At 43.6% G+C, this 11,441-nt stretch overlaps 1 protein-coding gene across 4 annotated transcripts; it reads left to right on the plus strand.

Annotated features, from left to right (window-relative positions):
• The first annotated feature begins 313 nt into the window (after positions 1-313).
• Positions 314-3,990, plus strand: LOC136462500 (protein LPA3-like). 4 transcript variants are annotated; one of them, XM_066461594.1, is made up of 8 exons: positions 314-322; positions 1,564-1,611; positions 1,697-1,736; positions 2,068-2,168; positions 2,368-2,560; positions 2,660-2,758; positions 2,955-3,072; positions 3,481-3,990. In XM_066461594.1, exons 1-8 carry the CDS (start codon positions 317-319, stop codon positions 3,602-3,604), a joined length of 729 nt encoding a protein of 242 aa, XP_066317691.1. In that variant the 5' UTR covers positions 314-316; the 3' UTR covers positions 3,605-3,990. The 4 variants fall into 4 exon arrangements, with proteins under 4 accessions (XP_066317691.1, XP_066317694.1, XP_066317692.1 ...); XM_066461597.1 differs by lacking the exon at positions 314-322 and adding an exon at positions 442-466; XM_066461595.1 differs by lacking the exon at positions 314-322 and adding an exon at positions 452-466 and having other exon boundaries at positions 1,555-1,611.
• Positions 3,991-11,441: the final 7,451 nt, after the last annotated feature.

Genomic DNA, 11,441 nt, shown 5'->3' on the forward strand with positions numbered 1-11,441 from the left:
GCAACCAGTTGTGGCTCCATGGCTAAACCTCCAATTACCTCCAAAACTCCCTTTCTCAATAAACAAGTACGCTGCCCCAGACAAACTATATATTTTGTCTTTGCTTACTCTTGTTTTTAGCCTTTCTCATTCTTTTTCTTGGTTTCATTAAAGGCCTCTAATTGGATACCTGCTACAATCAGCAATGGCATTGGTGGTATGTTCACTGTGGCAAGCAGAAATTCGAGAAATGGGGTTCCAAGTTCGTCTGTCACTGGAGACCTGGCTCTCGTAATGCGTCTGATGTAAAGTTCCCAACTGATTACACGAACTTCTGATGCAGGTAATTGGTGGAGAACTCAAAATTCTTGAATATCGCTAGCTTTATGGGCTTGCTTGATCCTGTGACCCACTGCCAGTTTTGCATGCCTATTTGTTGCTTAGCAAGGATGTGCCTCGAGTATTCAAATGGCAAACTCAACTGGGGGTTAGGGTCTCCACTTAACCTTACCTTATAATTTATGTCTCGAGTATGTGAGCTCACTTTTCAAGAAGGCAAGTTATTTAACAGCAATTTCATTTAGGTATACTCATGATGCAATTTAACTATCAAATGGCAAACTGTTATTGGGATTTGTTATGGCCGTGAGCCAGGTCCATGCAGCAGGTTAAGTTAGGAACAAGTCAAATAAAGGTAGGAGATTGCTATGGTTTATAGGAAATAAAGGATTTAAGGAATAGGTCTTAGGTTTATTTTGGAGTTGTAATTAGATTAGATTCTAGTTATAATAATCAATCTATTAGAAGTCTTAGGGGTCGTCTTTCCCCTCCATATGTATAGAGGGAGCTATCTCAGTAATGATTAAGCAGAGTTAGCACTGTTCATCAGCGGTTACTGTTCACGCGACGGTTACTGTCCCCTTGTCCTCTCTGGGCTCTCTTCCCCCAAGTGAACATCTGACAGATTGGTACTCAGGCCTAGGTGCTTCCGCTGCAAAACGAACTGATGGGAAGTTAACAATCAGATGGAAACTATGGCTTGTATAATGTGGAATTACACCAATAATGTGGAATTTCCCGAATTTGACAATAAAATTATGACGTCACAGACACTAAAAATATTTTGGGAAGGATGCGTCCACACCATTCCATCCTCATTCCTGTTAGAGAGTGATAACAATCCCCAAATGAAACATTCTGACAGATTATCTAGTTAAGAAAGTGATGAGGTTTGTTAGAAAATTAGAGACAGAGATAAGTCTGGATCCTGTAGTAGTAAAGGTTAGTTTCTTATTTGTCAAGTTGGTCCTCCCTATATATAAAGGGGGCCAAGTATTCCCAGTCTTCAAACCCTTACCCTAGTCAGTACCTTATTATTTGGCATCACATAGCCACTGTTCCTTCTGCCGTCCACCTGCTACAAATTTCCACCATCGTTGTTTCCCCTGTATCCCTTGCATTTAAACTGTACCTTTCAGAATCTCAGATGACAAAAATTGTTTGCACTTTGGGCCATGCTTATTTGAAATTAAAAAAAAACTAGATAATTGGATGACTAATGGGATACACCTGTAGTGATTTCAGGCTAAAGAAGCTGCTGAATCAGCTTTTAAGGATGGAAAGCAGCTGCTGGTTAGCTTCAATCTGATCTTTTAATTGAATTCTTTTATTTTTTGTTTGTGTCAACTATTAAGAGGTTGTGATGCAACATATACAGGAAATCGAGTTCCCTACAGCTGGACTACAAACTGTGCCAGGTTCGAGATTGATGACCTTCTGTGTACCTACTCCCTCTTGATTCTGAACATCAGTCGTTTTAGACTTGTGCATATGAACTAAGAAAGTATTGAAGTGACTTTAATGACCTGCACTTATTACACATTGCAAAAGATACCCCACTCATGGGAGGTGGTACCATTCAGTTAACAAAGGCATAAGGGTGAAAATAATTATGGACAGTTGCCTAGAGACAATGATGATTTACACTTAAAGAGTACGAAGTCTAAGACGACTTATTTCAATTTGGAGGGTGTACCTTGGTTCTACTTCAGTGAAAATGCTTTAGTTTGTTTCTATTCTTACTTTTAGGTGATGGCGAAGGAGGAAATGAGATGACTGGAAGCATGCTTCTCATTAGAGAATTTTGTGATCGCTTTGTACCTGCCGAGAAATCAACTCGAACCAGAGTAGTATGTTCTTATCAGGATTTTCTAGTCATTAATATGTATATTTGTGAATGATTACTGCCTCATTTAGAAATGCTGGAATAGCAAAAAGCAGAGCTATGCATGGCTTTGGCAACTTTAACAAGAGATTAGTACAAGTAGATGTACTAGTTATGCTCCAACTCTTAGTTGATCCGATTTGTTCATATCTCACATGTTTCAGTTCTTCCCTGAGGCAAATGAGGTTTCTTTTGCAAGACAGTCAGCCTTTGAAGGATGTTCACTGAAGCTAGATTATCTTACAAAACCATCCTTATTCGAAGATTTTGGTTTTACAACAAAAGTCAAAATGGCAGATCGTGTCAAACCAGAAGATGAGACATTCCTTGTGGCTTATCCTTACTTCAATGTCAATGGTTTGCATTCTCTTTTGCTTGAGTTTGAGATATCCCCTCCATTAGCACTGATCTATCAAACTTGAGATTTCCTTTTTAGTAATATATGGTGGTTTACAGAAATGCTTGTGGTCGAAGAACTTTACAAGGAAGCAGTAGTTGGGACCAACCGTAAATTGATAATATTCAATGGAGAACTAGATCGAATAAGAAGTGGATGTATCCTTCTGCATATATGAAGATTTGCTTATGCATTAGTTAATGTTTGCTTCTTATGTTAATCACGTTGTTCTACATTTCTATTATGGGAACATCTTGCACTGAGAAGCACTTTTGTCAGCAGAAAAGTTCTTGTGCTAACTATACCTAAAAATGTATGCTTGTGAACTCTAATTCCTTTCCTTGACTAGCAAAGACTACCCATCATTCTTCTACCCAAAACTTGCAGAGCTTTCCAAAACATTTCTCCCGAAGCTGGATACAGTTTACTATATTCACAATTTCAAGGGAGTTAAAGGGGGAACGCTTTTCAGGTTTGCATTCTGATCCTATGCCTGTCACAATTGGTTCTCCCCAAATCTAGCATAACGTGCATTTACATAAGCAAGGTTAGCATAGATTCATAGATAGCTAGAGACGCTTCATATGCATAAAGCGTTTGTACCCAGAGTTGTATTGATATCATTTCAGTAGTCAAAGTCGCTAACAACGAAATCATTTCAGAGTTGTACCCAGACTTATTATTGTGGTATTCAAAAGTTGTGATGGCCTCACCTGTCACACTTCGCAGAGGACCCTAATTATGTGGCTAACTGTAGTTCAGACTGAAACAAAACCTGACCTTGTAATACGATTTTGTGATGGCACAAAGACTACATTACTTATCTTTGTGCAAACCAAGCCTTGACATCTTATTGTGCCAAACCACTGTTATCTGGCAGGTGTTACCCTGAACCTTGGAAGGTCCTGAGAAAAGCATCGTCTGGCAGCTACATCTGCCTGCATCAACAAGAGGAAATGCCTTCACTGAAGGAAGTGGCCCTCGACATCCTTCCTTCTGTATAGCTAGGATCTTTCGAGAGTTACATGGCAATATGAAAGTTTACCAGAAAAAGGCATAAACTGTTATCTGGTCAATGCTTCATGGCTGTTTATTCTTTGTTCTACATAGGAAGGTAGAAAGGATACAAGCGATCAGGTCTTCATTTCCCACTTGTTGCACAAGAGAGTAGATTTTGCTGACTGCTAAGTTGAATATTGCCGCTATCAGAAGATGCCCATGGAGCATTATAGAAAGCATCAGTCATCTCTCCTATTTATAGCAAATCATCTCTCCTATTTATAGCAAGAACTGGTCTATGGTCAAGTCCATATTATAAGCAACAAATATAGCTTTTTAAGACCATTGAACAAAACATATATTGACCTTTATATCTGAATATACAACCAGCTGTTATATATTTAGTTAAGTTCCTTTTAGGTGTGCTTTTTAATAAGCTCTAGTTGCTACTGATATGAGAATGAGATATGGCGAATCATTTAATTCACTTGAATACTTAACGCAGAGATCACTTTAGCCCCTCAATAGATCAGAGTTCACACTTATTACTGATATAGACCAATGAAGATACTTTCTACAGGACAATCTACTCTTAGTTCACCTTCACCAGTGTTTCAGGAAGAAGAAAGAGGCAGAAACTTATCTAGGCCTTTTAGCTTGAAGCACTTGTAAAAGGTTTTATTCAGGGCCCAGCTCGTGATGCGGGGCACATGTAAAAGGTTTTATTCAGGGCCCAGCTCGTGATGCGGGGCACAGCTACTTTAGTTTTGGATGTGTTATGTTATTGGGATATCTCCAGATGAGTTTTTGTGAGCTTTTCAAAAGGAAAAGGTGTAACAACCCAGGTTTTTCAATAACCCAAAAACCTAAACTTAAAATTTTTTCTAACAAAACCCATGTATGGTGAGTGTGCATACTAGGAAACCACCTATGTAGTTGTACAAGTTGAACCCAAGTTAGCATGGTTGAGCATTTTGTATTTTAATTCCACGTGTGAGTTGCTTCTTCATGATTTTATGTGATGCAATAAAATTAATTAAACCTTTCAATAAACTATTGTGTGTGTTGCCAAATCTTTGGCTTGGACCCTAAAGCCCTAGATGACCTCTAGTGGACCCCACTAGGGTGTATACATGTTGGCAACACATGTATACATGCATAGGAGCCCTCTGTGTAGTGTGGAAATAGAAATAGAAAAGGAATTGAAAAAATGGAGGGAAATAGAAAAGAGAAAGAAGCCCAATAGCAGTAGCAGCCCGCGAGCGGCCCAGCGCCCGCGCACCCCCGTCGGTCCACGTCGCCCGCCGTGGCCCAGCACCTCGCCCCGCTCCTGCGCGCGCGTCCGCGCCCACGCGTGGCCGAGCCAGCCCAGCAGCAGCCCGTCATCGCGCTGCGCCCGCGTCGCTCCCTCCCGCTGCCGCTGACAACCCGACCCCGCCTGTCATCCCCTACCTCACCTCCCCTCTCTGCTTTAAGCCGAAGCAGAGTAGAGCGCCACGCCGTGCCGCTCGCCGTCCATGCCCTACCCCTTGCCCGTACGCACCCTGGATGGCCGCCACGTCGACGATCCGCGCCACCACCTGCCCAGCTGGCGTCCGCCTGCTGCTGATGCGAGCTCCATGGCCCACGCCTCTCACAGCGCGCCTGTCGCGCCTTGCCACCACCGTACCCACGCCCTTGACCATCCGCCGCTCCAAATTGGAGGCGCGTAACCACCCCGCACTCCCACCGAACCCTAGAACCCTAGCCAGGAGCCCCGATCACCCTACACGTGTCCCCTCTACCTTCCCCACGGTTCGCCGCCCGCCATGGGTGAGCTCGGAGTATAAAAACCCCTCTCTAGTGCCCTAGCCCCTCTCCCATCCACCCCGTCGCCGCTAGCGGTTTCACCAGCCACGCCAAGCTAGAGAAGGGAGGAGAAGGAGGAAGGGGGAAGCAACGCTGCCCGCCGAAGCTGGTCACCGCCACGGATGAAAGCTCTAGTTTGGTTTTGGTAAATTGATGAAACCCTAAGTGCTAACCTAGTTTATCAAAGTGATCATGACATAGGTTGCACTATTTCAAGTGGTGGAGAAATGGTGAAGATCATGATGATGGTGTGACCATGGTGATGATCAAGTGCTTGGACTTGGAAAAGAAGAAAGAGAAAAACAAAAAGCTCAAGGCAAAGGTGAAACTTGATAGGAGCTTTTTGGTTTGGTGATCGAGACACTTAGCGAGTATGATCACATTTAGGATCGATAGTTATACTATTAAGAGGGGTGAAACTCGTATCGAAATGCGGTTATTAAAGTGCCACTAGATGCTCTAACTCATTGCATATGCATTAATTGTGAAAATATGCTAACACACGTGCACAAGGTGATACATTTGGTGGTTGGCACATTTGAGCAAGGGTGGAGAAGTTGGTGAAGTCGGGGAGCTCATTGGAACTGATCGGATGCAGAACCAGACGCTAGACCTACGCGTCCGGTCAGTGTTGGTGAAGTGGCGCGGTCTCGGCCTTGTTGACCGGACTCTAAAGGTGAAGTTGACCGAACTTGCTAGTGTAGCATCAGGTCACTTGTGACGTACACTGACGCAAGCAACAGAGCGAAGCTGAGGAGGATCTGATACGGTGTGCGTCCGGTCATGCTTGATCGGACGCGTTCGATCAGAGAAAACTGTCTCTAGATCCTTACTAGATCCGATTAGATGTAGAGGGGCGCTAAGTTAGGTCGCGCGGTGGCGTGTCCGGTTGCAGTATGGTGGCAACGTGGGCACGCTTGATCTGACGCAGTGGCGGTGCGTCTAGTCGCCCTTCGGGTGCATCCGGTCGCCACTAAGTGATCGCGCGGGAGTTCTTGACCATTGGGATCGGGCGGTCGCCACTAAGTGATCCACGACCAGACGCTGGGGTGCTGCACATCTGGTCACTTTGACCGACGCGTCCGGTCACCCCGAGAAGTGTGCAGTGAGGAGGCCAACGACTTTATTTTGAGGGGCCTCTATTTAAGCCCCATGGTCGGCTTAAGCTCACTCTCTTAGCCATTTGCATTGACATAGCAACCTTGTGAGCTTAGCCAAAACTCTCCCACTCATCTCCATCATTGATTCATCATCTTTTGTGAGATTGGGAGTGAATTCAAGTGTATTGCTTGAGTGATTGCATCTAGAGGCACTTAGTGTTCATGTTTTGCTGTGGGTTTCACTTGTTACTCTTTGTGGTTGTCGCCACCTAGATGGCTTGGAGCAGCGAGGATCGTCGAGTGGAGGAAGGTGATTATCTCTGGCTTCGATCGTAGTGATTATGAGGGGTTCTTGACCTTTCCTTGGCAGAGAGCCAAAAGGTACTCTAGTGGATTGCTTGTGGCTTGTGTGATCCTCATCTTGTGTTTGTTGTGTGGCACCCTATTGAGGGTTTGGCATATGATGCTAATTAGCACGTGAACCTCTAAGTGAGTGAATCGCCATAACGATGACTAACTTGCTGGCAAGCAAGTGAACCTCGGTAAAAAATCTTATGTCATCTTGTCCGAGGATTTCTTAGTATTCATTGTGATTGATTGTGATTGATCGGCTCCATTATTGTGATTGGCTCAATTCCTCTACACGGTGGTATAATCATCACATCCCCTACCTTGCATTTATATTTCTAGTGTTGCTTCGCTCTTTAGTGTAATTAGTTTTGAGAGCAAGTTTATGTAGGGTCTAGCGATTAGTGTGGCTCTTTAGTTAGTGTTTGAGAGCACACTAACTTAATGTATTGACATAGCTATTGTGTGTTTAGAGATAATAGACACTAGAATTGTGGTAGGTGGCTTACTTTTTAGTAGGCTAGCGCAATACTCGCTTCGTCATTTAATTGTCTAACATATTTGCTAAGTGTTGTTGTAGAAATTTTTAATAGGCTATTCACCCCTCTCTAGCCATTAGGACCTTTCAAGTGGTATCAGAACCGTGGTCACCATGATTTAAAGATTAATAACCTTCGGTGTCAAAATGGCTCAAATCAATAACACCAAAAAGCCACCTCAATTTAATGGCTCCAACTATCCTTATTGGAAGGCTAAGATGATAACATACATCAAGTCAATCAATAGAAATATGTGGAAGGTGGTGGAGACTAAGATTGAGATTACCAATGAAGAGGCTTCCACCACCGCTGAAGAAGTGCTACTCTAAAATAATGACATTGCTTTTAGTGCCATTCATGATGCTTTAGATGAGAGAACATTTGAGCAAATCAAGTGAAAGCATCTAGGCCCCTAGTTAGATTTTGGTGATTAATGACGACACAAGATTACTATGACTAATGTGTGTTTTGCAGAGGCAACTTGAGTTAGGTCATAGTAATGATGATTGTTTGGGCAATTATAGTTTTCATGCCCCTATCTATGGAAATCATTTCAGTTTTCAAAGGATGAACAATAAAGTTAAGGACGGAGTAGTTCTAAATGTCGTTTGGCATTGGAGAGACACTTAGAGTAGTTTGGAACTTTATTTTTCCTTTGGCCATACTATTAAGGGGGGTATGAACGAGTAGCTTGACCTAGGTAAGTCTAATGGTTTAGATGTGGTGCACACTTATCAAACTTAGCACTAGGTAGCTCAAGTATAGCCCTAAGATCGATTGAAGACAAACTCATTCACGAAGATGTTGAAATTGGAAGTGAATGGAGTGTTGTTTTTATTTACCGGACGCTGGTTTGGTAGTGACCGAACGCAGCAAGGAGAATCCGGTCAGTTTATTTGCTCAGCAGCAGAAGGTAGACTACGACCAGACACTGAACTATAAACGACCGGACTCACACGCTACCGTGTCCGGTCAACATCAGTAAGGTTCCAAAGAGGAGATTTGAGGACCGGACACGTCAGGTCTAGATGGAACGGACGCTTTAGTGCGTCTAGTCTCTCTAATCGACTTGTCTGATAGGGTGACACCATGTAGCCGTTGGCTACTGACTAGACATGTCCGGTCACATGGACTTGCGCATCCACTCACCCCGATATCGGCTAATTTAGACCCCAACCGTTATGTTTTGAATGAGGGGTATAAATACATATCCTACTCATCCAATTGAGCTCTCTTATCCATTTGTTCAGCTGAAAAACACCTTTGGAGTGCAAGGGAGAGCAAGAGCCTAGTGGGGTGATTGAGATTTGATAATCCAAGATTAAGGACCTCATTAGTGCATAGGGAGTAGCAAGTGTGCATCCATCTTTCTCATTAGGCTTGTCTTAGTCAAGTGAGAGTTTGTGCTTGTTACTCTTGGTGATCGCCATCACCTAGATGGCTCGGTGGTGATTGAAAGCTTGGTGATCATTCAATAGAGCTTGTGGATGACCCAAGTCATGGTGTGAGCGGTTGTGGGTGATTCACCATGATGGAGTGTCAAATAATGAGCCCATAGAGAGCACTTGAATCTTGCGTGGATCAAGGGGGAGCTACACCCTTGCGCGGGGGCTCCAACGAGAACTTGTGGGGAGTGGCGACTCTCTGATACCTCGAAAAAATATCATCGCGATCCTCTTCTTCTCTTTACTTTAAACATTTATATTTGAGCAATTCAATTCATGTCTTTACATTCTTAGAATTACCATGCTAGAGTAGGATTGGAACCTAGGGTGCAAAAATTTTTATGCAGTAGAACAATAGAAACACTTCTAGGCACAAGGGGGTGAAATGGGCTAAGTGTAGGGCTTAATTATTGCAAGAAATTTAAAATTAGCCCAATTCACCCCCCCTCTTGGCCATCTTGATCCTTTCAGTTGGTATCAAAGCCTCGTGCTCCTTAAATTAGGCTTAACCGCTTATAGCAAGATGTCCCACGGGGATAGACCCCCTCCCGTCTTTGAGAGAGATGATTTTCCTTATTGGAAAATTCGCATGGAGGCATATCTAGAGGCTTTAGATGTTGGAGTGCTTAGAGCCACCACACAAGGTTTCCCAACACCTAGAGATCCCGCTAACCTTCACGGTGATGAGGTTCACTACGAGAAGTGGAATGCAAAGGGTAGAAATACTATCTTTAGAGGCCTTTGTAAGGATGTCTTTAACCGTGTGCGGAACCACAAAGACACCCATTCATTATGGTTGGATATTTGTGTGCTCCATGAGGGAACCAAGAGTGAGCGTGAGGAACACTATCACCTTGTAATGAAGAAGCTTAACTCATTTGAAATGCTTCCTAGTGAAAATGCTAATGAAATGTATTCACGTTTGAATATTCTTGTAGAGGAAGTAAATGGGCTTGGACTCACTCAAATGTAACCATCCGATGTTGTGAGAAAGATTTTGAGTGTCCTCCCCATTGACAAGTATGGGCATATTGTGATGATGCTTCATCAAGGTGATCTTTCCACCGCTACGCTAACTCAAATATTGGGGAAGATCAATGCACATGAGATGTACATACACATCACTCCTCAAGATTGTAACACCCATGTGTTAAGCTTGCATAAATTGACTTGCATTGCATGAGCATGAGCATCAAGCATTCATATTTAAGCTTTTACATTTGAAACATGTGATTGAAACATATGAAACATGCCTTGCTATTTCATGTTTTCTTTGTGTATGCTTATGATCATGAGTGAATAGGTGTAACTAGTTGATGTTAGTTACTAAAACATCTTAGCTACACTGAGGATGACTAATGGAACATCGTTCATGAAGATTACTTTGTCTAATTAAGCTCTTAAGTGATGCTATGTATGTTGACCTAGAAAGTGAAATGTGCAATCAATGTATGAAATGTTTGAGTGACCTTAGGAATAGCTTAAACATGTTTAGAATGTCATTATGAATAACTTTAGTATTCATGGCTAGGGCTAAATTGGTCATTATGTCATAGTTCAAGTGTTAGTCATCATTTGAATGTAGTATGTTTGACCTAGTTTGAACGATGTGATAGAGACTTTGCATGGATGTGGTCACTAAAGAAAAGTTGTAGTATTTGGTGAGAGGAACAACTTTTATTTTTGGGTCACAAGCTAGTTCAGCTCCTAACATGCTTGAAATTGGCTCACAAAAATCAGCTTTGCACTGTTTTCAACACTTAAGAAAAATTTTCTAAGTCTTATACACTGACGGTTCGACATCCTCAACTTGGTGATGATTTTACTCACTAACCGTTGAGATTTGGACTTTGGTCTCTTAAGATAATTTGTAGATGGTACTTAGGGCTACAAGATCGGTTCAGGTTGTTTTCACTAACAAGCTACGGATTGGGAGATTTTAACGCTTGAAATCACGTCATCAGGTAGGTTTTCAGACCCTGATGAACGCCGCGCCGCGCCCGGATGTGGCCGACCGGCCACAGAGCTTGGCCGCTGTGTGGCCACTATTGGCCGATGCCTGGCCCTCGATGCCGTGTGCTGACAATCGATATCTACATGCCCCGCACCTCATTTCCACGCACCCGAGCTCACTCACTCTCCATTGCCTGCTTTCGCTCTCGCCGCGGAGCCAGAGCAGCGCCATCGAGCACAGCATAGCTCCATCGTCGCCTAGCACCCACGCCACCGTACCATCGCCGCCTCCATCTCGCCCACAGCTACGCCACACTCCCCTCTACCTCCTCGACTTGATAGCAGCAGCTTACGAGCTTCGGTGAGGGCGTATTCGCCATTTTCTTCCTCGCCGGAGATCTCAGCCGCCATGGCTGCCTCCACGGCGAGCTCGCCGCCGCACTACTCGCTCGAGCATTTGCTTTGATTCCTTGCGTTAGGACTTGTCTAGGATGCATTCTTTCTTGTTGCATGATGTTACCATGAATAGTGGTTTCATCGGCGCGGAACACGGCGACCCGCGCCGCCGCGCTCACACCTCCATTCCACCGCGCACATGGCCGGAGCACG

The sequence above is a fragment of the Miscanthus floridulus genome, chromosome 7 (assembly GCF_019320115.1).
Source record: "Miscanthus floridulus cultivar M001 chromosome 7, ASM1932011v1, whole genome shotgun sequence".
Taxonomy (NCBI): Eukaryota; Viridiplantae; Streptophyta; class Magnoliopsida; order Poales; family Poaceae; genus Miscanthus; species Miscanthus floridulus.